The sequence below is a fragment of the Capra hircus genome, chromosome 1 (genome assembly GCF_001704415.2).
Source record: "Capra hircus breed San Clemente chromosome 1, ASM170441v1, whole genome shotgun sequence".
NCBI classification, from domain to species: Eukaryota; Metazoa; Chordata; class Mammalia; order Artiodactyla; family Bovidae; genus Capra; species Capra hircus.
Genome location: NC_030808.1, coordinates 142,243,415 through 142,270,039, shown reverse-complemented (window position 1 = coordinate 142,270,039; position 26,625 = coordinate 142,243,415). Strand labels below are relative to the sequence as shown.

The 26,625-nt window shown below is 49.6% G+C and overlaps 1 protein-coding gene across 1 annotated transcript; it reads left to right on the top strand.

Moving 5' to 3' along the window:
* On the top strand, positions 3,712–25,786 carry TMPRSS3 (transmembrane protease, serine 3). Its single transcript, XM_018051696.1, has 13 exons — positions 3,712–3,755; positions 4,207–4,351; positions 9,599–9,709; positions 10,542–10,658; positions 11,039–11,162; positions 13,897–14,022; positions 15,371–15,414; positions 15,989–16,154; positions 16,851–17,020; positions 19,155–19,250; positions 20,323–20,465; positions 21,106–21,258; positions 24,337–25,786. Exons 2-13 carry the CDS (start codon positions 4,258–4,260, stop codon positions 24,352–24,354), a joined length of 1,362 nt encoding a protein of 453 aa, XP_017907185.1. The 5' UTR covers positions 3,712–3,755; positions 4,207–4,257; the 3' UTR covers positions 24,355–25,786.

Below are 26,625 nucleotides of genomic sequence, written 5' to 3'. Positions count from 1 at the left end.
AACTCACTTTTCTTAGAACGAAAAGCTATCTTCAAAGGCCAACAGTGAGAAAACTGATACTTCCTGACTGACGGTCTCTACTGTTACTGACCCCTCCCTTCACTCACCAAAGGAATCAAGGTGAAAACCGACCACACCTGTAAATCCAGCTGTCTGCAGGTGGTTGCCACAGCTTCACAGAGCCTGGGGGGCGCCCTCAGGGGAGGATGGCCCTTCTCACACCTCCAAACCAAGACCTCTGAAGACATCGGCTTGGTGAATACCAGATGCCAGGCCTGGGTATGCTGATTTCTATTTTCCTAACATTTATCTTGAGCTTGATGAAATTGAATTGTAAATTACCTTTCTGAAAGGTGACTTCATGGTGGTAGAAGTTCAGCTACCTCCATGGGTTCTTTTCCTAATACTCCCTTGGTGAATTGTCTCAATCTTTGACCTCATCTGACACACATGCCAACATGTGAACACATGTTAACATGACCTTGGGATTGCTTTTGTTTCCTGCATGTCTATTCAGTATTGGTCATCCACCTTTGTTTATAATCAGCTCGTATACATGGAGCCCCATCATACACTCATCATTGTGCTGGACACCTAGAAGTACATTCTGGACTCTGTCCTCCAAGGATTGAACTGCACTTGGGAGCAGTGCCCGTGACATCTGGGTAAAAGCAAAGAAAGGATAAAGTTCTAAGTTTCCTATCATTGTCTTTAAGAGCAAATATTCCTTCAAGGAGGCTTCCCTTGTGGCTCAGATGGTGAAGAATCTGCCTGCAATGCAGGAGGCCCGGGTTTGGTCCCAGGGTCAGGAAGATCCCCTGGTGAAGGGAATGCAACTTACTCCAGTATTCTTGCCTGGAGAATTCCATGGACAGAAGAGTCTAGAGGGCTACAGTCCATGGGGTGGGACAGAATCAGACACGATTGACTAACACTTTCACTTTCCATTTCATCCCTTCAGGGACTGGAGATGATAGTTAAGAAAGAATGAAAGTGAGCTGCATCTATGATCCTGCGCTTTAAAGCCTGATAACTGCAACTTTTGAGCCCACATGCCACAACTCCTGAAGCCCAAGCTGCTGCAACACGAACCCCACACACCACAATGAAGAACAGTCTCCCCTCGCCACAGCTAGAGGAAAGACCTGTGTGGCAACGAAGACCCAGTACAGCCACAAATATATGCATAAACAAATAAAAATGATATCAAATCCAGCCCTGATCTCCACCTGCGCCACCAGCGCCTGGTCATGGCTGCAGGGGCCCAGGTTTTCAGTAGCCTCCTCCTGCCTCTGCACACCCAGCCCTGACCCTACACACATGGGTAGATCCCCACCTGACCCTGCTCAGCTCCTCCAGCCTGTCCCTCACACAGATGCCAAACCAGAGTCCTTCCAGGGGCCCAGGTCCTTACCTGCCTATTAGCCTCTCCAGGCACAGAGGATTTACTGAGTTTCTCCAGCACCACTAGCTCACTCCCTCCACTGGGCTTTTGGCATTGATGTTCCCCTGCTTAGAGAGCCCCTCTTTGCTGGGATCTGAGACGGTTACTGCAGTGCTTGCTCCTGGACAAACATCTCCTTAAGCAACAAAATACAAAGTGTAAGGGACTAAAACCAACCGCAAGCATGCACAATGGGGACAAATTCTGGACAATATACAAAAAATACAAGACCAAAACAAAACCACCCAACTGCCACTTCTGAAGAGCTGGGAGCCAAGGCAGGGTACTGCCCATGCCCCTGCCTTCATCATGACCCAAGGAGTGGGCAAACCACCTAAGCCACCCCTCTGGCCTGACCACTGGACCCACTCCCACCTTCAACCTGCGTAAGGAACCAGCTCAAGCCTCCTCGAGGAGCAATCAAGGGAAACTCTTCCTTGTTTTTGCTCCTTCCTGGGGCCATAGGAGCTCTGATAAAGCCTTGCCTGAATTTCTCATCTGGCCTCTTATCTATTTCTATTTATTAAGGAGGTCAAGAATCCTGGTTGGTATCAAGCTCATAAGACCCACTTCATCACGTCATCAAGCGCTCTGCTAAAACGTCACTTCTTCCTGGAGGCCTTACTCCACCACCCTGTCCCACGATTCTCTAAGCCTCTCCCAGCCCCATCTCTTCCCAGTATTCATCTTCACCTGAAACTTTGACCCTTTGCCATCTGCTCTGCGTCTAGATGGCTGGCCCATGGCAGATGGCCCGTGAATCAATGAATGCCTGATTTCCATCTAGTTCACATTCTCCCCAGCCTTCCAAAGGGGCTCCTAGTCCCCGGCGCACAGCAGCAGGGCTCTGTGGTTACACATAGTTGAGCTGTATTGTGTGCGGGAGCCTCTTGGGAGGCAGAGGCCCCTGCAGACGGAGCCAGAAAGTGTCCGCACAGTGCTGACTGCAGGTCCCCTGTCTTTTGTCTGCAGAGTGGCTGCAAGCCTAAATCTAGGCTCAGGCATGCAGGGGGCTAGAAGCTCCCACCAAAGCGTCTCCCTGCCCCCTGGGTGAGCTTGCTCAGCATCGGGCAGGACCTCTCAGTTCTTTTAAATAAAAGGGGTGCCTGTGACCCAAAGCCTCTCGGATGAAAAGTGTCTGAAAAGGTTGCTCACTTACTAATTAAAGGCGAGCCACACTTTCCCCTCCTGGTCTCTGCAGTCAACCCCCAGTGGCTACCTGATAGTTGCTGCCAGGTAGGGTTACACAGAGGCCCGTGATCTTGCCATTTGCTGCGATGATTGAGTCGACAAGGCTGAGTGACTCGGTGGAAATATTTCCTGGTTGGACTAAGCTGTTGGCGGCCTGCTTATCATCACGCTTGCATTTATAATGAAAAAGGAAGCTATTTCTGTTTTGAAGGATGGCGGCTCCAGAAATGGTGAGTGAAGTGGGTGGGTGGAGAGAAGATGATTCTAAAAGTTGACTTCTCAACATTTCTCAGTGGAAACCTCCCAGTCATGGCCTGTTGGGAAGGGACTTGCTTACCTAGGTTCCCTGTTTCAGAAAGCATTTTGCTGTTCATTCTTATGCTTGTTCTAAAGTTGCGCTGTGGAATTTGCCGTAAGCTGATGGCAAGCAGCATGTATCAACAGCATCAAAGTAAAAAATGCTGAGTGTGAATTGATTAGTTTCCTAAGATACAGTTTGAAGCTTCTCTTGCAGTGAAGATGAAATAAACGTTTTTAACGTGTAACTCTTGCTTAGATTTTCTCATAACTTCGAGAAATGTCATGAAGACAGAGTTTAAGTGGCTTGATAGTTCCCTTTTGAGTTTCAAATGTTACAAGTAAACAGAAAATAACAATGGGTGATCTACATATCTATGTTTATACGACTGTTGGAATGTTCTAGGTTTTAGCTCTTTGCAGAAGCAGCTTCCTGGGGAACTCGTGCCTGAGTCCTGGGAGAGTAAGCTGGAATTTTGTTGGGAACATTACGCCCCTTCCTTGCCCCCTCCATCCTTCTTTGAGTTACTGGAAATGACTTCCAAAGGTTTCTCACCTGTTCAACATCGTGACAAGTGGAATTCTCTTGCAGGGAACAAAGCCCCAGTGTAGCTTTGGTGCAAGCCTGTGGTCAGTGCCCAGCCACTCCTCCCTTTGCGAGGGAAGGTAGGGACTGGGCACCCAGAGGCCAAGGATACTCCCATCCTTAATTAGGTCAAGCCTGTGTGAGCCAGGAAAGGGTTGTGTTTATGGGAAGCTCCAAATACCGGGGATGACCGTCCCTTCCCTGGTGCTGTCTGCATTTTAGGGACACGGACATAATGTAAGTATCAAAACGTATGATTACGGTACGTGTTATCACCTGTGCAGGCAAAAGTTCAAGTTTATGGGGGACAAAAGAGAGGAGGAAAGTATTTGAAAGTAATTTATCTTCTGAAAAATAATGGCACACTGACTTCTAAATGATAAACAGGCATATCTCTAACGATGTGCTCTTCAATTGAGCTGAAAATTGGTTGAGCAAACTGGGAAAATCATGTTTGGAAGAATTACGTTCATAGTTTTTCGCTCTCTCTCGACGTTTCTCTGTTATCTGCTGGGGCTCAGGAAAAAAAAAAAAAGATGCATTCTCCCCGGACAAATAGTTTTGATTTATCGGGACCAAGTGCGTTTTATGTGAATTGTCAGATTTCAAAGATTTCTCTCAACAAAGATTCTTTTGATGTGAATACTCTAAATAGAGAAGCAAGCACTCTCTGCTCTTTCCCGAGAAGGAGGTGGAGGTGGAGGTGGAGCCCAGCCATCGAGGTCCTGAAATAGTCACAATGGGGGAGAACGACCCGCCTGCCGCTGAAGCCCCCTTCTCCTTCAGATCACTTTTCGGCCTTGACGATTTGAAAATAAGTCCTGTTGCACCAGGTAAGCGGGACCAGGTGTGATGTCTGCCCCCACCTTACCCTCCAGATATGGATGATCCATGTGGCTGAAGGTCCCCTGTAGAAATATCTCCCCAGGGGTCCTCACATCTATAGGCCACATCCTCGGGTTTGCAGAATCCCAGCGGGAGGGGCATTAAAAAGGCCATCACTTTGTTCAGGCCTCTTTGAACAACTCCCTGGAGACAAGTGATATTTTTCTGGATGAAAGTTTTCAGAAATTGAGGCTCCAATTTCTCCTGGGGAGTTAGGGGTCAGATCCTGGCCAGGAAATCTCTGAGTTCTCCAGGAAGTCTTGACAATCAGTGGTCACCAGCCCCTCCAGAAAACTTAAAATAAGCTGGATCCCCTGAAAGTATCAGATGCCTAGATTAAAATTCAGCAGCAGGTAACGGAGTTGCTTCTAGCAACTAAAGGAAGGGAAGTTGGTTTTGTAAGTGGGTCATAAAGGCTTGGACAAATGGTGGGCTCCTTAATACCTGGTTAGGATCCTGTTGGTAAGGACCTATCAGAACTCGTCACAGGAAGCTGCGGCTCCTGGCCCCGGATGTGGTCAGGAAGACTGAGCGACATGTTCCAGAAAGCACGGTGTGGGGGGCTGTCATATGATTCCTTTTAAACCACTTGGACAATTGATGTAAACAAATGTGAGGTGGGAGAAGAGGTGTGAAGTAAGGCAAAAGATACACAATTTACAAACACTTTTCAAAAATTAGCACCAGTGCAAATGAAAGAAAAAAGTGCCCTGCAATCACCTGACCACCAACATTTAGCTGGGTTTTATATCTTCTTTATTTTCTCGGTGTCCTTGTCTATAAATACATGCTCATCTACAGTGCAGAGAGAGACATGTATTGTTCGTGTGTTTTCTTGGTTTTATAAACATGCCGCCCCCTTTTTTAAATAAAATTACAACTTTGCATCAAGTAGATGTATAATCTACATGGCCATTTGGCATAATTTGACATATAATTGTTGGTAATACTTTATAATATATATATCATATGAATACCAATAGCAGTATACATATTCTTTTCTGCTAATTTTTGAAAATTTCTCCATGATTAATTCCTAGTTTCAGGAAAGAGTAAAAACTTTTAAAAACTTTTCTTTTTAAATAAGTCAATGCCTTGTTCATGATAGAAATTTAGGAAATGGAGTTAATAAAAAAGATTTTTTGAAATGACCCACAATTTTATACTCTTACTCAGAGATAACGCTATAGCATTTTATAGGTTTTCTTGCCTTTTTCCTATCCTATCAACATATCTGTATCTCCCTTTGAAACTGACATATAAAGGGAGAACCCAGAGACATTTTGGGTTTGGTTCCAGACCACTTAATTCACCAATTAAGCAAATATTGTAATTGAGTCATATTAATTTTTTGGTTTCCCCATACATGTAAAAGTCAAACTTTTTCTATACTGTAGTCTATTCGGTGTACAACAGCATTATGTATAAAACAATGTACATAATACCTAGTTAAAACTTGAGTTTTAGCTTAATTAAACAGTTAACTTATTTCTAAATAATGTTAGCCATTATCTGACTACACAGTGTTCAATTTATGAAGCCTTCAATTTATGAAAACTGCAATATTGGCTGGCAGAGAGTGATCAAATGAGGCCTGCCTATGCAATCTGTACAATTTTGAAGCTTTTTTGAAACTTAAAAATATCATGTTCATCTTTCCATGGCATTAAGTAATTAATAGCCTTTTAGGGTTGTCAAACAATGGCGCCTGGGCCAAATCTGGCCCAAATCTGGCCCATCGTCTGTTTTTATAAATTAAGGTTTATTGGAACACAGACATCCATTTATTCACATTTTGTCTGGCTTCTGTCACGTATAGCTATAGAGTTGAGTAATGGTGAAAGGGACCGATATGGCCCATAAAGTTGAAAACATTTATATCAGGTCCTTCACAAAAAAGTTTGCCGAGTCCTCTTCTTTATCATTTTAAGCATTTCTATACAATTTGCTATTTCACCAGCTACTTTTTTGGGGGCACCATGGGGTCTCTGAGGGTCGGACATGACTGAGCGACCTCACTTTCACTTTTCACTTTAATGCATTGGAGAAGGAAATGGCAACCCACTCCAGTGTTCTTGCCTGGGGAATCCCAGGGACGGGGGAGCCTGGTGGGCTGCTGTCTATGGGGTCGCACAGGGTCGGATACGACTGAAGTGACTTAGCAGCAGCAGCAGGCTGTTTTCATGTGCCCATGTATCAATATTATCAAGGTCATTCCTTTAAGTGTACTTATTTGTAGAGATTTGTGTACATCTCTGATGACTTTTTAGAATAAATTCCTAGAAGTGAAATTAATAGGTCAAATATTCTATCCATTTTTAAGCTTTTTAATGTGAAGTGAAAGTCACTTAGTCGTGTCTGACTCTTTGTGACCCCATGAACTATACAGTCCATGGAATTTTCCAGGCCAGAATACTGGAGTGGGTAGCCTTTCCCTTCTCCAGGGATCTTCCCAATCCAGGGATTGAACCCAGGCTGGCCGCATTGCAGGTGGATTCTTTACCAATACATATTTCCAGTTTGACTTTCAAAAAGTTTACACAAATTATACTCCTGTTGACTGTTAAGTGGAGACCTGTTCCTTTTCACTTGGACTTCAGTAGGAGTAATACTAATAATAATACACTGCAAAGTTGATATGCAATTATGTCTAATATGCGTTTTTTTTCTGTTTCTGAAGAGATTGAAGGTTCTTTTGTGCTTGTTTATCATTTGCATTCCTTCTTTGGAGAGATACTATGCCTTTTGCTTTTTATTCCAAGCTTGCCCTCAAAGACAGCTCAAGGAGGAGGGGGTGGGGCCAGGACGGGGCCACAGGGCATGCGGCTGAGGAGCTGTAAAGGGGCAAACGTGAGCTGATACAAAGGTTTTAGCTGAAGGAGAATCTTTGGATCTACAGATGGGGACAATCTTTGAATCTGCAGGGGCTTCCCTGATAGCTCAGTTGGTAAAGAATCCGCCTGCAATGCAGGAGACCCCGGGTCGATTCCTAGATTGGGAAGATCTGCTGGAGAAGGGAAAAAGCTACCCACTCCAGTAATCTGGCCTCAAGAACTAGTCCATGGGATCACAAAGAGTCAGACAGCACTGAGCAACTTTCACTTTCTTTGGAGTTCCCCTGATAGCTTAGTTGGTAAAGAATCCACCTGCAATGCAGGAGACCCTGGTTTGATTCCTGGGTTTGGAAGATACCCTGGGGAAGGGATAGGCTACCCACTCCAGTATCCTTGGGCTTCCTTGTGGCTCATCTGGTAAAGAATCCACCTGCAACGTGGCCAACCTGGGTTCGATCCCTGGGTTGGGAAGATCCTGGAGAAGAGAAAGGCTACCCATTCCAGTATTCTGGCCTGGAGAATTCCATGGACTGTATAGTCCACGGGGTCGCAAAGAGTTGAACACGACTGAACGACTTGCTCTTGAATCTACAGTTGGGGCTTACTTCCTAAATCTCCTTCTTAGCTACAGAACAGTTAGAAGGATGAGCGGCCATTCAGGGCTCCCGCTGAGTTGTAAGTGAGACTGGAGAGTGGGCATCTCAGTGGGGAGACTGACTGGTTTGGGACAGGCTTCCTGGGGCAGGGAAGGTAGAAGGAAGGAGTCTGCTTTGCTGACAGTGAATTGATCATCCTGGAAAGAACTGGTCTCTGACCCTGAGATAAAACCACTTTCATTATCCCGAAACAATCCATCCGTCCATCCATCCATCCATCCATCTGCCCATCCCTCCTTCCCTTCAATCTACTAACATTTATTGAGGACTGCAGTGTGGCCACTGTTGTTCTGGGTGCTGAGAGTGCAGCCTGGAACAAGCCACCTGCTCCTCCATTCAAGGCTAAACAAGGGCCGTGCCAATGGTCCCTCCACCCTGCTCTGCACCCTTGGCACTAAGCCTAGTGTGCTTCTCTTGTCCCTTCATTCTTCTCTCCCCAGACCTTGCCCGTGCCCTTTTCTTTTCTCCTTTCCTATTATTTCCTCACCCCTCCTCATTTTTGTTCCCCAATTCTCTTCTCTTTTGGGCAACTTGGAATGCTATTGATCATTTTATAACCACAGTCTTTATTGCCAGTGGGGGCTTCCCCAGGTGGCTCAGATGGTAAAGAATCTGCAATGCAGGAGACGTGAGTTTGATCCCTTAGGTTGGGAAGATCCCTTGGAGAAGGGAATGGCTACCCACTCCAATATTCCTGCCTGGAGAATCCCATGGACAGAGGAGCCTGGTGGGCTACAGTCCATGAGGTCACAGACAGTTGGACAGGACTGAGCAACAAACACTTTCACTCTCTTCACTTCAAGTTGTGAGTTTCCAAGCACAGTCAGGGAGACTCTCCAAGAGATGATCTGGAATGAAGGCCATCGGTGTCTGCACCCATGACTGGTGGAGAATGACCTGCATGCCATCTGGTGACCCTCTTCAAAGTCCCAGCTCTTCCTCTCCTGAGAGCACCCTGTTTGGATTTTGCATGTTGCCCTCTTCTGTAGGAAAACATCCTTGGAATTGGGGTCCTACCTCCCTTCTGTATTCATTTCCTAGGGCCACCAACACCACAGACTCTATGGCTTAAAATAGCAGAAATCTATCACCTCCTCATTTGGAGGTTAGAAGTCTGAAACCAAGGTGATGACAGGGCATTGCTCCCCCCAACACCTGCAGGGAAATCCTTCCTTGCCTCTTAGATTATGGGGGTTGCTGATAATCATGCATTCCAGTCTCTGCTTTCATCTTCACAAGGCGTTCTGCCCGTGTCTTTTCACATTATCCTCCCTCTTCGTGTATGGGTCTGTGTCTGAATTTCCCCTGTTTATAAGGATGCCAGTCATTTTCGATTAAAGCCCATATTGATGACCTTGTTTTAATTGGATCATCTCTGTAAAGACTCTATTTCCAAATAAGATGATATTCTGAGTTATGAGGGTTTGAACATAAACACGTCAGCATGTCAGGGGGACGCAGTTAAACCCATCACAGCAGCCCCAAATGGAGGATGAATAGAACTGGGTTGGAGTCAGGGAGTGTAGGGCTCAAATTTTAGAGAATGTGCCCCTGGTAGGCAGTCACTTCTCTGCGTCAGCTTTCTTTGGCTGGAACATTCGCTGCATTGAGGACAGGTGAAGGAATAGCTAAATTTTGTTTTCTTTCATTCAGATTTGTGGTTTCATGGCCTTTTGCTCTTCCCTCCCCACTTTTTGGTTTCTAGATGCCGACGCAGTGGCTGCCCAGATCCTGTCTCTGCTGCCATTGAAGTTCTTTCCCATCATTGTCATTGGGATAATTGCGTTGATATTAGCACTGGCCATCGGTCTAGGCAGTGAGTACCATCCATTATTTAGTAGCTTCTCAAATACTTGTTAAGCATTTAGACTCTCACAAGGTCCCCTTTCCTCCCAGGGCCACTGCACAGCCTTAATTACTGAGGCAAACACTCTCTGGGTTTACTGATTTGAGTTTTATTTGCCTGCAGGACTCTGGAGGGCCCCAGTCAGAGCCTTTGGCCAGGCTGGAGGCTTTGTCACTAAGGAGCCTGCCTTGATAGATGTGTCCAAAGGCAGCTGATGAAACTGAACCCACTGGCAGGAGAGGGTGGGAGCCAGTGGAGGAGACAAGGAGGCCATTCATTCCAGGCCAAGCCAGGTTTCAAATAAGGTGCAAGCAGCTTTTGAGAAAGTGAATCACTTGAATGGTCTCTGATAGGGAACAACTTCTCATTTACTCCTCAAATAAGGAGCTCTCAGATCAGTTTAAGTCTCCACGTGCTCGCCATTGGGGTCCACAGTTCCCTCATTTCTCACCCAGGGTCAGAGATGACAGGAGGTAGACTGGAGGCCAGGGTCCTCACTCAACTGGCTCAGCCAGTCAGCCACAGCCACGTACTTTCTCTGTTGACCTTGAGTGTCCAGAGCCTACATTCATCTTGAGTTGTGGCTTGAGGCCACTTAGGGAGACACAGTGGGGTGCAGCTGCCCCACCCTCTGGAATCCAGACTAGAAACTGGGCCGAGGGGAACAGGTTGCTGGCAGGGCTGCAGTTTCAGTGCAGCTTTTATGACTCTGGAGCAAGTTCAAGGCTGCATGGCAGGTGCACGGTTGTCCGTGGGGCGCACTGAAGCAGGCCGTCCTTGACACCCCCTCTCCTTTCCTCAGTCCACTTTGACTGCTCCGGGAAGTACAAGTGCCGGTCGTCTTTTAAGTGTATTGAGCTGACGGCTCGATGCGACGGGGTGTCAGACTGCAGAGACGGGGAGGATGAGTACCGCTGTGGTAAAGTCATGCCTTTTCACTGCAGAAGCAGGAGGCCTTCAGTAAAATTCTGCCTTGACCTTCCTCATCTGTGAAATGGGTCCAATGCAATGCCATTCTCAAGACCTGGGACTCAACTGGCATTCACCCCAGGAAACTCTGGGCTGGGTGTTAAGGGAGGGCCTTATATGGACCTTAAATTAATCTGGGGGTACTCCATAAGCAATTGGAAGAGACTCAGGTCCAGATGATAAGAACTGTGGCTGCCCTGTGGGGGTGGGATGCTGGTCAGGGGAAGGTCAGACTCAGCACAGGAGGGTCTGGGCTGGCTTCAGAGAAACTCTGCCGGGTCTCAGGGCCCTTCAGGGCACTAACCACCTGTCTTCCTGTGTGCTGGCCAGTCCGTGTGAGCGGCCAGAACGCCGTGCTCCAGGTGTTCACGGCTGCCACCTGGAGGACCATGTGCGCCGAGGACTGGAAGAGTCACCATGCGACTGTTGCCTGCTCCCAGCTGGGGTTTCCAAGGTAATTCAGAGCGTCCAGTGGTAGGCAGGACACAAGCAGTGGTCACGACGTGGGCAGACAGCTGCTGTTTATCTGGGCACCCACGGGCTCCTCAACATCACGATGTTGGCAATCTCACGATGTCTGACATCACTGGTGCGTGCGCAATCCAAGGTCCTGACACACTAAGGGACATGGCGTGTTTGGGGGGCATCTCAGGCCAGGACCCTAGATGCAAGCATTCAGTAAAGAGCTTCAGAGCTGGAGACCGAACCCCCGGTTCCTCTGACCACAGTTGCAGGGAAGCTTCCAGCCACCACCCTGCTTGGTCCCACTTCCCAAGGAACCCCAGAGAGTCAAGTTTGAAAAGCCAGTAATTTAATGAAAGTCTAATCATTTAAAACAGTTGTTTAGCACTAAATAGGAAAAAGAACGCTTGCAGTAAAATCTCTGCATTTCAGCTCTCTGTGTTGCCCATGTGACTTTTCGCACTGGGGTGACATACTTTGGCCCTGATGCAGCCCCTCTCCTTTCCTGGCTTCTTCCTTTAGACTCCCAAGCAGCTGCCCAGGACATCTCTCTTGCTCCCCTTTGCTCTGGATTCTCAGGATTAAAAGCATGCGGGATCTGAGTGCTCACACTACTCACAGAACGTGGGCATCCCTGTTAATACCCAAGGAAATGGGCATCAAAACCTCAGTGCTCTGAATCCAGGGACCCTGGACTTGCAAAATGTGAAGTATGGTATTCTTAGCTCCTTCCTCCAAAACCGGTGAAACCTGCCCTCCAGCCTGTATCCCTGAGACCCGCCTCCTCTTCTCCAGCAATGACCTGAATTCAGGAATCAGCTGCACTTCTAGGCTGATGACAACAGCAAATCACTCCTGCAATTGCCCTCAGAAGTGACAAATGATGTAGGCTCGACTCCTCATAGACTTGGAGGAAGCTTGCACACCACACACACACACATACATACATACACACTGCAAACACACCATGCAATTCTTACTCACACACTACACACACCACACACACCACACACACACAGCCTGCAAACACACCATACTCACACACTACACACCATACATATACCACATCACGCAACACCGTATCTCAGACACACACACACATGCACACACACACACACACTCGCACCAATTACACAGACACACACCCACCACCATGGCTCTCAGCTGAAAGCTTCCCTTGGACATTTCTGCTCCCGGGTAGGTGGTTTCTTGGCCTCACTAGGGGGCGTCCCTTCCTCTTCCCTTCTGCCTCCCCTGCCTCTCCCTCTTGGAATACTTCTCCATCTGGAATCCTTGACCTCCTCTCCATCAAGCAGAAGGGCCCAGTGACCCCCCTCCCTGGCTCCAGCACTTCCTGGCAGCCCTCATTCCTTTGCTCACCCCTCCCCATCTGCCAGGACTGTCATGCCCTGCTCCCTCAGAGGGTAAGTCCAGTGGATCCAAGTTTCTGGGCTGTCACCTCAAGGGTGTCCGTTCTTCTTCCCTCTAAGCTTGCTGTTTGCTTCCCTATCTCTTGCTCCAGTTCTAAGATGTATTCTGTATCCATTCTTGTTTATTCTACGTCTCTCTTGAAAGCCCTCCTTTGATCCCGTGTCAGAGGTCTGTGATAAAAAGAGAAGATGGACTGACAGCTCAGACTGCCTGGGTCCAAATCCCAGCGCACATGCAGCCCTGCCATGTGACTGGGCCTCAAAATTAAGGCGAATAACAGTACCCGCTTTAGAGGGCCGCTGTGAGGTTCAAGGGTCTTAGTGCTTCAAAGCCAGCCTGGACCACAGGGATACCCTGTAAGTCCGAGGTCATGGCTATTGTTACCACTGAGACTGGCGATTTGTGGGATTCCAGTAGCAGCCTTTGGGATCCCTTTGCATCATCCCTACTGCCCCGCCTGTAGCCCAGCCCACCTACACTGGGACCTCCATCTCGGTGACAAGTGGGTCTTTCACCTGGCACCTGCCATATCAGCGGGTTGAGCAATACCTGGGGAGGCTGGGAGGGTCAGTGCCACAGCCTTGATTACATTTTCCTCCAAACCAAATCCGGCTGCACTTTGTATCCCATGCCTGCCCCGCCCCTCTGCATTTACAGTGACCTGATGAAATCCTGTGTGATAAGTTGGTGAGTTCGAGAGTGAAGCAAGTCAGCGACTTTGTCTTTTGCTTGTTCCACGTCCTGCTATGTCATAACTCTTCCAACACCTGATCTGAAGAAAATCATGTCCTCTTCATCATTCTCCATTGGCCCTTCAAACATTGACTTGTCCTGGAGCCCCACAAAGCGCTCTGTCTACTGCTCATCTTTCTGTAACAGGAGCCCCACCAGCTCTGGGCAGCCTGGGAAAATCTTCCATTCCTACCTGGGTTTCTCAGCAACCCCATTTTGGTGCCCACCTGAAAACACCCCACTGAGCTGCATGTTCTGTCCCCTCTGGGACTTGCTTTAGGCAGCATCAAGGCGGGGGTCCACCTAGCTACATCAGGAAGCAGTTCTCTCTCCCATGTGCCTGGAGCCAAGGGTGGGTGAATGGGCTTCAGGGAGGGGGCTGTCCCAGACTCTTCCAGGTCTGAAATGCTTTGCTAGGTTGGCAGAAGGAAGCCACTGACGGTTTGGGAGCATGCTCCCCCCTACACAGTGTGATACCTCTGACACTATGACTTGAGCCCAGGTTGATTTGGGGCACAGAGTGAATTTCTCAGGTCCGGTCTGCATTTCCAATGTGTTTGCAGCTACGTGAGTTCAGACACCCTCAGAGTGGACTCGCTCGAAGAGCAGTTTCGAGAGGACTTCGTGTCCATCAATCACCTCTTGCCAGATGACAAAGTGACCGCTTTACACCACTCGGTGTACGTGAGGTTAGTGACCAGATGGTGCTGGGTCCACTCTGTCTAGTCATGCACTGAGTTTGAGCATGAGGTTGTGTTCTCCAAGCGCAAGTTGAGGGCTTGGCCAGTTTGGTTAGATAGGGTGGACACACCAGGCTGGAGTACAGGAACTTAACACCAAACCAGGCAGATACAGCCCAGCAGAGAAACGGAGGAAGGATGTTGAAGTGGTCACCTGATGCAGATAAGTGCGGTACTGCCTGGGCAGATAGTGGGCGTTGCAGATGTGTCTGGGGAAAAGAAGAGAGGAAAGGAAGGAGGGGAAAATATTAGAAAGAAAGGAATTAAGAAAGAAACTTAACTTTCTTTATTTACAAAGTACTATTTGTATTAGATATTTCCCCAAATAACTTGTCAGTCAGTCAGTCAGTCGCTCAGTCGTGTCTGACTCCTTGCAACCCCATGGACTGCAGCCTGCCAGGTTCCTCGGTCCATGGGATTTCTCAGGCTAGAATACTGGGGAGGGTAGCCATTTCTTTCTCCAGGAGATCTTCTAAGGAAGGTGAAATGAGGTATCCATAAATGACAGGTGCCTGAAGCTTAGAGGGGTCACCTGCCTGATGCAAGGAGGTACCACAGGCTTTCTGAACCCACATTCCATACTCTTCCTGATTTCTTGGACCAAACCCCAAGAGGAGTATACCCTTTACTCCAGGAAACAATAGTCTTCAGCCTGCCGTCGTGGAGTTGACAATCGCCCCCCTGGACCCCCATGTAGTTTGCAGGGACAGTTCATTACTTGGGTCCTAAAACCCTGGGCTGGTGACATTAGCTTTTTCTTGCATGATCGAATGACAGGACTGGGCTCTAGAGGCAGGAATTTACAGAGGGTTCGCAGGGTGGGTTTTCCTGTCTGATGTGCGTGTGTCCCGGGCTGCAAGGACTTGGTGCCAGGGGAGTCTGTCACGCCATCTGATGGACATTCTGTGTCCCGCAGGGGCCAGTGAAGGACATCAAGGTAAAATGGACAAGCAAATGATACCAGTATACGTTTATCTAATATAGCTCTTTATACGTCTCTTATCGTTAGCTATACAAAGCCTAGAAATACTCAACAGTGTTCACATATACACCATACTTCACTGTGGTCACTGGTTGTTAATGACTTGGTTGTTTTTTAATAGACTAAAAATTGAAATCTGCATTCAAGAGTGGGGGAATAGAGTTTATTTATTTATTTATTTATTTTTAGCTCAAGATTTAAGTAAAAAGTGTTTGGTTCCCAGGCCTCGGGTGTGTGAGTGCTAAGACGCTTCAGTGGTACCTGACTCTTTGAGGCCTGGGATGTTTCATTAAACACACTCTTTTTCCATTTTAGGGAGGGATGTACCTCGGGCCACGTGGTTACCTTGAAGTGCTCAGGTGAGAGCGGCAGGACTGCAGAAGAAACAGAGGGAAGCCCTGGCTCACAGGCTCCTGTCCCCTCTGCTTGGACCACTCTGCCACCAGGCCCTTCCTCCTGGGTGCCAGGTGGGAGCTCAGTGACCCCACCTGCCGGGTCAGGGGAGGCAGCCTGGAGAGACTGCTCAGCAGCAGACAGGACCACAGTGCACAGAGCTCTGTGATTCCGTGGTGGCTGCAACAGCCTGACTCACGGTTCCCCTCCCCTGACCAGAAAGTGGGCACAGCCTGCTCAGTCCAACCGCTCAGCCCCAGCCTGGGCAGGAGCCCCTTGTTCCTGGCAGGGGGCTCTTGTTGCAGGAGCTGGAGCTGAAGAAGTCAGCCCCTGCATTCATGAGGCTCCCCAGCCCCTGGAGTGCTATCACCATCCTGGGGACATGAGTGTCATGCGGAGATTGATGCTAGCTCCCAGCTCTTTGCTCTAACGGGCTGTGCCCACTGCACCCCACAGCACCCTGCCCATCCCCTGTCTCAGGTGACCTGCCCTCTCTCCTCCCCCGAGGCACCCGCCCCACCGTTCCCTCTCCCTCTGCAGCCTGTGGTCTGAGGACCGGCTCCAGCCCCCGAATCGTGGGTGGAAACTCATCCTCGCTGGCGCAGTGGCCCTGGCAGGCCAGCCTGCAGTTCCAGGGCTACCACTTGTGCGGAGGGTCCATCATCACCCCCCTGTGGGTTGTCACTGCTGCCCACTGTGTTTATGAGTGAGTTCTCCTGACCTCCTGGTGGGGGGCATCCTCATCTCCCACAGACCCCCGTCCAGTACAGGCTACATGGGGACAAGGCTGATTTGGGTGGTCAGCAGTAAGGTGGGTCAAGAAAGCATGAAAACGGACCGTATTGTCACAAGGTAAGGTCCACAGACCCTTCTCACTGTGGATCCGGCTCCATCAGCTAGGTGGGATTGGTGACCCGAGGATCATTTTAAGGACCTTCAGCTCTTACAGAAAAGATAGAAAGAGGGGAAGGAAACTCTCAAGTATAGGAAACCCAGCAATGCAAATCTCCTAGACCTCCTTGTAGCTCATTCCCATGGACCATGTAGTGACTGAGAGAGAGAGGGATGGTGCAGGGTGGGTGGGGGCTCCCCAGAGCAATCTCCGTTAGGGGGTTTGGCGTGGAAGAAAACCACAGAAAATACTTCCAAACACAGTAGCAAGTGTCCATGTTATTTCCATCTGCCTCTATTTCGATTTCTGATGGAGAGTGGGCCATTATGGAAAGGTGAGTTCATTTCTCAAATGCCCAGAGGTGCAGAGATCAAGGCCTGTCTAGGGGACGCATGGGTGGATCTGAGCTTCTGCAGGGCTTGTGGGGGCATCTGCTGCCATCTCCTTAGCACTGGCTCTCGGGAGACTTGTGATCTGTGGGTGAAAGTGCTTGGGACTCTCTCATTTCAGTCTTTACCTCCCCAAGTCCTGGACCATCCAGGTGGGCCTTGTTTCCCTGCTAGACAGTCCCGCCCCCTCGCATCTTGTGGAAAAAATCATCTACCACAGCAAGTACAAGCCGAAGAGATTGGGCAATGACATCGCCCTCATGAAGCTGGCTGGGCCTGTCACTTTCAATGGTACGTCCGGGGATCTGTTATTTTCCTGCTATCATTTGTTTCACGAGAATTTGAATTGCTCGTTGAAGCATGTTGATGAAGGCTGCCTTACAATTTCCACTGCTGCGGCTACTGCTAAGTCGCTTCAGTCGTGTCCGTCTCTGTGCGACCCCATAGATGGGGGCCCACTGTCTCTGGGATTCTCCAGGCAAGAACACTGGAGTGGGTTTCCATTTCCTTCTCCAATGCATGAAAGTGACGTCGCTCAGTTGTGCCCGACTCTTAGCGACCCCATGGACTGCAGCCTACCAGGCTCCTCCATCCATGGGACTTTCTAGGCAAGAGTACTGGAGTGGGGTGCCATTGCCTTCTCCACTAGGTAATTCCAATGTCTAGTCCTATGTCTAGATTCATTTCAGTGTTGATTGTTCTTAGCTGATTGTCTCTTTGCATTAAAGTTGTGATTTTCCTGGTTCTTGGTATGAGGAGAAATTTTCAGTCACATCCTGGACATTTGGGCCAGCGTGTTAGGAGACAGACATCTTCAGTTTTAACAGACAGTCACCCTGTTCAAGTTTCCTGTGCAGCTCTTGGTCTACTTTAGTGGGTTGTGGTTCTGATGGCTATTTGACTTCAGAGTCTTTGTGGTTCTAATTTGGCCAACTTGGTTTTCCTGGGGCCACTGAGGTCTCACCTGAACTACTCTTTTTCAGTTAATGCCTCTTGGAGATTAAAGGGGTTTCCCCAGAGGAGGCTACCTGGTACCTGTGGGTGGTAGAAGAGGGTCTTAGGTCCCTGGGGACAAAGAGCTTTTCCTTGTTTGGTGCTTATTCTGGTGAGGTGCCCTGCCAGTGCCACCCAGATGCCTGGTATCTTGACCTTGGCTGAGGAAGAGAAGGCCTCTCAGGCTGGCCAGCTGGCTGGGGTGGGATCTTCTCTGTGGCCCTTTCTTTATAAGCTGGAAGATAAACTGGGCATCTCCAACTCCTGGAAATACTCAGAAATATTCTCTCACAACCAGCTGCTGAGTCCAGCAGCTCTGTTTACCCATGGAAATGTCAAGTCCTAATGATTGGAGTTTTCAAAAACACCAGAAAAGTCACACAGGACAGAATTCTCCAGCTGCTTGCCGTTATGACAGAGCACATGAGCCTCCGCCTAAATCAGTAAAAGCCCCCTTCTTCTTCCCAAGGACGAGAGCAGCTTGGAGATCAGGTAGAGTATAACAAACACGGCCCTTGCTGGAGCAGAAAGCTGGCTCAGGACCAACAGCAGGTTGGAGCTGGTAGAGTCATCAATGCATTTATCACACAGCACACGGAATTCTCTATGCGTCACTCTCTGAGACAAATATTTCTAGAAAAACAAAGAGAAGTTGTAATGGTGGTGTTCCTTTGCTAATTATGATTAATGATCCTTGGTTGTAAAAAATGAGATGCCAACAGTTGCACTTTGATAAAGCTAAAAATGAATGCCCTTGTCCTTTCTCCACCTTTCCAGTTTTGTCCTACCTGGAAAGCTTAGTTCATATTTCAGAATGTAGCCATGTGAAGGCCCTGTGACAGCTTCTGGTGGAGGGCTTATGTGATACAGCCCACATGGACAGGCAGGCTCATTGCCTCCAGATGTGTTAGGAGGGATGGGAAGATTCACAGAGTGATGTTCCATAAAGCAGTGTGCCCCCAGTCTAGACCAGGAGTAGGCAGACTAGGGCCCATGGGTCGAGTTAGACCTTCTGCCTCCTTTTAAGTAAAGTTTTATTGGCACACAGCCCACCCTGTTCACCACTGCCTGTGGCTGCTTTCACGCTACAGTGGCAGAGATAAGGGTTGAAATGGAGGCCACATGGCTTACAAAGCTTAAAATATATACTATTTTCCTCTTTACAGAAAATATGCTGACTTCTGGTCTAGACTCACTCATGTTGCCATGGTCTATGGTTGACCTATGGTCTAGACTCACTCATGTTGCCATGGTCTAGGGTTGTTTTAGGGCTCTGGTCGGGGAGAGGTCCCTAGTCTGAGCAAATGTCCAGGGACCTGGACTTTCTCTGGGAGACACCCCAACCGCTAGCCCCGAGAGGCAGACACCAAGTGGTGGCTTTCTCAGATGGCAGCTTCCATGGCCTAAGCTCTCTTGTTTCCTCTCCAAACAGAGATGACACAACCAGTCTGTTTGCCCAACTCTGAAGAGAACTTTCCTGATGGGAAACTGTGCTGGACATCAGGCTGGGGGGCCACAGAGGATGGAGGTCAGTGGTCTGAGATCAAGATTCTGCTTCCAGTGTGCCCAGAACCAAGAGGTCCCGGTGCCTGCTCCCCTCTGGTGTCCCAGTGTAACGTCCCCCTGACATGTCATGGTCAGGGGGGAGCACAAACCCTCAGCTGGACGCTGAGACCTGAGAGGAGTGGGAGGCGGGGTGTGCCCTGCAGTGAGCCCATAAGACGTGAAGGTCACAGTCTACAAACAGGTGGAGTTAGAGGGGGTCCATCCCTCTGGGTGAGGGGGGTGAGGCTGGACCACCGCAGATATGTTGTTACTTTCTGGTCGCTGCTGCAACTCATGACCCCAGACTTAGAGGCTTAAAGCAACACTCGTGGACCACCTCACAGTTATGGCTGTCGGAAGCTGTAAATCAATGTGTCAGCGTGGGGGCTGCCATCCTCCCTGAGGCTCTGGGGGAAGATCTGTGCCCCTCTTTCCAGGCTCTGGAGCCCCCGCGTCTCTTGCTCCTGCTTCTCCTCCCCCCTCGCAGCAGAGTGTCCCCCAATCTCTCTCTCCTCTCTGACCTCTGCTTCCGTCATCACATCTCTTTCTCTAGCCTTTTGAAGGACCCTTGGGATTACATTTAAGGTCCACCCACGCAGGCGTCCCCATCTCAAGGTCTTATCACATCCACAAAGGCCCTTCTGCCATGGAAGGTGACAGGGCCCCAGGTTCCGAGGGTTGGGGCCTGGAGGACACGTTTCTGCTGACCATGCCCAGGCTCTACCCTAAGGCTGTGTGTGGGACCTTCACGAGCCTGTTTCCTTCTGTTACCTGGGTTCAGGGAACTAAATGGGCTGGTGTTGGTCGAGTGCTTGGTCTAGGAAGGGCCCTCAGGGAAGGGGCGCCTGCTGGCTATAGTTGCCCCATCCTCCCACACTGGTGACTTAGGGAAATGAGTGGCCCTGGGATGAAGCAGGATTTCCCCCAGCCCACTCACTAGGGGACAGAGCTCTAAGGCTGTCTACCTTCAGGCCACCCCACCCCCAGGCAGTCATCTGAGCTCCCGGTGGGGCCCCCTCACCGCACAGAGCCCCCATCCCCTTGCTCTGACCCAGGTGATGCCTCCCCGGTCCTCAACCACGCGGCCGTGCCTCTCATCTCCAACAAGGTCTGCAACCACAGGGATGTGTACGGTGGCATCATCTCCCCGTCCATGCTCTGCGCTGGCTACCTGAAAGGCGGTGTGGACAGCTGCCAGGTAGGGGCACCCAGTGACGTCTGGGGGCCACGCCGTGGGCAGGGCGACCCAGCCCTCAGGACAGACTACCGTCAGCGTGTCCCTATGACCGACTGAAAAGCAAATTTACAGGGTGTGGGAAGAAGTTTGCTTAAGATATCGCTCCCTTTCCTGTCTGGCCGGGCCCGTGTTTACTCAACGCTCCCCTCTGCCTGAGTGCTGGGCGGAGGTGGCAAGGAGGGTCTCGGAGTTTCCAGGGGGTCCAAAAGGGCAGAGGGCAGGGGAAACCAGTGAATCTAGCCTGCACAGGCACAGTGGACGAGACTCCAACACTGCCTGGTTCAGCTGAAGCCCCTGGCCAGGCAGATCCTCCCTCTGAAAGCACCCCTCTGCTCCCCATGCTGCCTTGACTTTGTGGGTTCAGGACACTGAGCCCTGGCAGGGAGACAACTGGAGGGGGACCATCCCTGAAGGACGAGGACCCCACCCTCAGGAGGGCAAGTCAGTTCCAGAAGGGCAGTGGGGGATGTGGTGGATGCAGCTCTGTCCACACGCTGTATTTTGTGATACGGTGAAGCAGGGTCCTGTCACCAGGACGGGGGACGCAGGGTGGCAATGTCTGTTCCGTGCCCTTGCCCTTTGCTCTTTCCTTGCCATCCAGGGAGACAGCGGGGGTCCCCTGGTGTGTCAGGAGCGGAGGGTGTGGAAGCTGGTGGGAGCCACCAGCTTTGGCATCGGCTGTGCCGAGGTGAACAAGCCTGGAGTCTACACACGCATCACTTCCTTCCTGGACTGGATTCACGAGCAGATGGAGGTGGGTTGCAGCCCCCACGACCCCTGCAGCTCATGTTGGTGCCTATCATTCTAGCTCTAGCATCCTTTCTGTGGGCCCCCAGTCCTGCTATCTGGAGCCAGGAAGTGACTAATTCATTATTCATTTGTTAAGCAGTGACTTTGTGCTCCTGGGTGTGAACTAGGCATGGCTAACCCCACCAGCAAGGCCCTGGCAGGGTGGGCCTGGTGGGCTGGTCACACACAAGGTGAGTGTGGCAGGGACGTGGAGGACCATGTACTTCTGCCAAATGGGGAAAGAGGAGGGGCGACTGAGGACCAGCCCTGGGGGTGGAGATCAGGCAGGTGGGCGTGTGCGGGCATGGAGACAGGTAGGAGAGGTCTGGACTGGAAGCCCTCAGTGCCCACTGGGGAGTTTGACTTTGGGGGAACCAGGGTGGGATGGAGCGTCTGGCATCAGGAGGGGCCTGGGTGGCTCTGTGCCTTGGGGGCCTCCCTGCAGTGGGGGTGGGAGGAGGGAGACGGGTCAGTGAGGTTGGCTTGGTAGGACCAGCGTGGGCTGGAAGAGCCCTGGAGATGGCGGGAGGAAGAACAGAGCATCCAGGGACAGAAAGTGCCCAGCTGACTCCAGGTCCGACCGATGGCTTAGTGAACATGGGGTGACACCCTCCCCAGGAGCAGGAGCCTCAACAGCCTGCCTTCCACCCTACGGGCATGCAGCGAATGTTTACTTACTCGATCACTAGGCTGAGCCCCATGTCAGGCCTTGGACCACTTTTAAAGCACTTTGGGTTTTTGGTTTTGTTGGGGTGTTTTATCGTCGTTGATTGAGGCAAAATATACGCAATGTGAAGCTGACCATCCTAACGTGCAAATCTGGCAGCTTTCAGCCCGTTCAGGATGTTGTGTCGCTGCTGTCTGACCTGTACCCAGAACGTTTTCATTTCCTGGAAATGAGACTCCATGAAGCAGTCACTCCATGTTGCCAGGATCTCATCTTCTGGCGGCCAGTAATCTACTTTCTGTCCTGGGGGATCAAGACCTTTTAAAATGCTCCCTGGTAGCTCAGCTGATAAAGAATCCACCCTCAATGCAGGAGACCCTGGTTCAATTTCTGGGTTGGGAAGATCTCCTGGAGAAGGGAAAGGCTACGCACTCCAGTATTCTGTCCTGGACAATTCCATGGACTGTATAGCCCATGGGGTCTCAGTCAGACATGACTGAGTGACCTTCACTTTCTTTTCATTTAAAGCAGCTGGCTAAGACGGGCACCAAACTGCTCAAGTGCCTTGATGTCAATTTCCACTCCTTCTTCCTTGAATATTTGCCTTAAATCAGGAGGGCAGGGCTGAGGCCCTGGGCCTGGGCCTGGTTAGAATTCCAGCCCTGCTGTTGCGTAGCTGGGTGCTATCAGCCCACTGCAGGGTGAGGCAGCAGACAGGCTGCGGGGGAAACTGCTGGGGCCCTTTGGCTGTTAGCTGGCTGCCTGGCCCAGTGCTGAGGGCCATGTGGTGTTCTTCAGCACAAAATTCAGCCCAAACTCATCACTCCCTCAGAAAACAGACATTTGAAAGCGCAGCCTCCTCACTGCAGTGGCTGCAGACGGCCTGTGAACAAGACTAAAGGGGTTGAGAGCCACGTGGGGGGTGGGGGAGGAGGGACATGTGGGTGGGGAGCGGACGGGTCACGTGGGCTGAGAGCCAAGTGGACAAAGGTGGGGTGGAGGACTCTTCCTGTTCACCCAGGGAGACTCAGAGGTGCACCCCCATGAGGGTGCTCGCGGGGTGAGAGGGTCTGTGTGACGAGGCTTGTTGCAGCGGCAGGTTGAAGAAGCCCGGCTCAGTCCTGAGCTGGGTGGAGTGCAGGTCAGGCACAGGATTCCAAAATCACTGTGGGAGCTTCTGAAGGGAGGTGCCCTCATATCTCAGCCTGTGTCCCCCGGCACTGCCCTGGCTGTTGGGCCCTGGGACCACCCCCATATTAGAGGTGATGGGACCCTCATAAGCCCCCACCCAGGCTAATGAGGGGCAGAGCCTGAGTCTGACCAGCTCCGAGAGCCTAGCCCCAAACCCACTGCACAGCACGGTGATGAGTTCCACCCTGGGGTGCAGAGCACCTCCCTCAGCTGCTTGCTAGCACTGAGGGTCACAGGACCTGTTCCAGAGGTTCTCATCAGGCGTCTGGTGGTTCAGATGCAGGAGGCTCCATGGCGTGCTGGGGGAAGTGGGATGGTTAGAAAGGGCTCCCCTTCCTCCCAGAACTGGAGGAGCAGGCTCTTCGGGGCAGCTGGATGGCTCCGCTGAGGCCTGGGGAGCATATCAACCAGGGCTGCCCTGGCCCGTGAAGGCCTCCGTGGGTCACGTCCCCTCAAATGTCTCAGGGGGCAACCCAGAAGAGGCTTCCCTCCACGAGAGGTTCCCAGCAGGCCTGCCGTTTTAGTTGTTTCTTTTGAACATCTATGGGAGGGCCTTCCAGTAGCTCACATACCTCGAGGGGAATCAGCCCATCTTTTTTCTCTGATGCTAAAGGTTACTGCGTCATTTTTCATCCACTAGTTTTCTCTTCCTACTGGGAGCTCGAATCATTGTCACAGCTCAGAGCAGGACACAGGAACACTGATGCTAAGAGCTGGAAACGGTGGAAAAGTCTCAGGTTGGAGATGGAGAAGGTGGGGAATGACTGGTTGGAGGTGCACAGGGCAGGCAAACTATTTCACACTTACCTGGGGTCCACATGGAACAGAGACCAATTTTGTCCCCATTAATTGTGAACTGCTGACGCCCTCCTCAGGGCAAAATGCTGGTACTCACTTGATCTTGGACTTCCCCAGTAGCTCAAGCAGTAAAGAATCCTCTGCAATGCAGGAGACACAAAGAGATGTGTGTTCAGCCTGTGGGTGGGGAAGATCCCCTGGAAGAGGAAATGGTAACCCACTGTGACATTTTTTCCTGGGAAATCCCAAGGACCCTGGGAGGCTACAGTTCATGGGATTGAAAAGAGTCAGACATGACTGGGCAAGCATTCACATCATGCTTTATCTTAATATTGGAGAGATGACTTGACGTGATGAAAAATGTAATACGTACGTTTTCATTTCTAGAGGGACCTGAAAACTTGACAAGTTAGAGGCAAGTTACCACCATGAGTTCCTGCCAAGATGGAGACATTCCCGTCTTTCCATGGATTCTAACAGCAGAGCCGAATGAAGGAGCATCTTTTCATCCCTCCACATCGAGAACAATTTTCTTCTATCATCTCTGACAAGCCAGAGGGGCATCAGAACAAAACGATCTTGAACCTCCTTTCTCATCTTCCCAAGAACAGAAGCAGGAACACCTCCAAAGTGCTACCTTTTTTCACTTTTCTATCTGGTTTCCTCCCTTGCAAAGCCCCTCAGCAAAGATACGCAGCCAGGACCTACAGGAGTGCTGTCAGCGTAGACACAGCTGTCCACATGTTTTATGCAGGTACCAGAACCAAACCGATTTTTTGTACCAGGATCTCCTCTGACACGTGGGGACTTGTAGGTGATTATAGTTTTGTAGTCTTTGGTCCTCGATGTATCATTGTCTCTTGCTTCCGAAGGACATAGACTTTCACAGCAAGTTCATCACTCGGAGTTTATTCAATGAATCTTGATTGCTCATATAAGCTTAATTCAAGAGGCTCAATTCCTTTGATCTGTTGGAATGGATTTACTGGGAGATCAGAATCATCCCCTATTACATCAGAGTAGTCAGAAGCAGAGTTAGAAAAGAAAGGAATAAGTCAGGACCACCTAATTCCCATACATTGTTACCGAAGGCCAACTAGACAGTCTCATGTCATTAAGACACTAGGGTTTCTCTACCTCTCCATATGGGCCAGTTCAATCTCCTGCATGGCTGCAGTTTAGAGGCCCCGCCTGGTACCCAGCCATCCTCTGAAGTCCCCATAACACACGCATAACAGAGGAAGATTCCTTGGTAAGTAATCGTTGTCCAGTGGTGCTTTACCACAAGTGACTTTGTTAGAATAGGAATCTGATGCTTTGCCCTGAGGCAACAGTGGGAAAGACGGGTGAGTTCCAAGGAGATCAGAGATGGGTCCAGGTGCCTGGGGAAGGGCCAGCTCCAGGGAGCCTCCTGGGCCATGTCTTAGAGGAGGGTGGAGGAAGATATGAGGGGGAGCTCAGGCAAACTGCTAGGATGCACTTCACTGCATCAGAGTTCCTGCACAGATCTCTCTGCATGTCAGAAAGTGATAAGACCGTTTTTATTTTGAGTGTTTCTGCCCAGCTCTCTTTGAAAGCAATGGTAGCTCACAAAAGCATCTTGAGAAAGAGCAACAAAGCTGGAGGTATCACTCTCCTGATATGAAATACAAAGTTTCAGTCCTCAAAACAGTATGGTACTGGCATGAAAATGTACATATCAATGGAAAAGAATAGAGAGCCCTGAAGTAAACCCACATTTATATGGGCAATTAATCTACGAAAGGGAGGCAAGAATATACAGTGGGGGAATGAACAATCTCTTCAGCTAATGCAAAAGAATGAAAGTGACCTACTTTCACACCACACACAAAAACAAGCTCCTCAGGGCTTCAAGACATAAATGTAACCTGAAAATACACAATTTGTAGAAGACATGGGCAGTAAATTCTTTGAAATTAGTATCATTTTTTTAACATGTCTCCTCAGAAAAGCAAAAATAAATCTTACTAAAAAGCATTTTGCACAGCTAAGGAAAGCATCAATAAAATGAAAAGGCTGCCTACTGAATGGGAGAAGGTATTTGCAAATGATATAACCAATAGAGGTTTAATATCAAAATATACAAAGAACTCATACAACTCAATAGCAAAAAAATGCAAACAATCCAATTTTTAAGATGGGCAGAGGATCTGAATGGACATTTTTTCGAAAGAGGACATACCGATCATTGACAAACACATGAAAAGATGTTCAACATCAATAATCACCAGGAAAACGCAAATCGAAACCACAATGAGTTATCACCTCACTCTTGTCAGAAGGGCTATTATCAAAAAGAACACAAATAACAAATGCCAGTGAGAATGTGGAATCCTTGTGCACCATTGGTAGGAATGTAAGTTGGTGCAGCCACTATAAAAAACAGTCTGGAGGTTCCTCAAAAAACTAAAAATAGAGCTACTGTTTGATCTAGCAATTCCACTTCTGGATATATGTCTGAAAAAAAAAAACACTACTCAGAAAAGATACATGCACCCCAGTGTTCATAGCAGCCTTGTTTATAATAGCCAAGGTATGGAAGTGTCCATCAGCAGATGAATGGATAAAGAAGATGGAGCATACATATACAATGGAACATTATTCAGCCATAAAAAAAACCCCAGAATCTTGCCATTTGTGACAAGGTGGATGGAT

Bases quoted from the DNA above. Each gene is read 5' to 3' on its own strand.
- TMPRSS3 (XM_018051696.1), top strand. From the start codon at position 4,258: ATGGGGGAGAACGACCCGCCTGCCGCTGAAGCCCCCTTCTCCTTCAGA. The intron at 11,163-13,896 runs GTAATTCAGAGC...ATGTGTTTGCAG, and splicing joins TCCCAGCTGGGGTTTCCAAG to CTACGTGAGTTCAGACACCC. The intron at 15,415-15,988 runs GTGAGAGCGGCA...CTCCCTCTGCAG, and splicing joins GGTTACCTTGAAGTGCTCAG to CCTGTGGTCTGAGGACCGGC.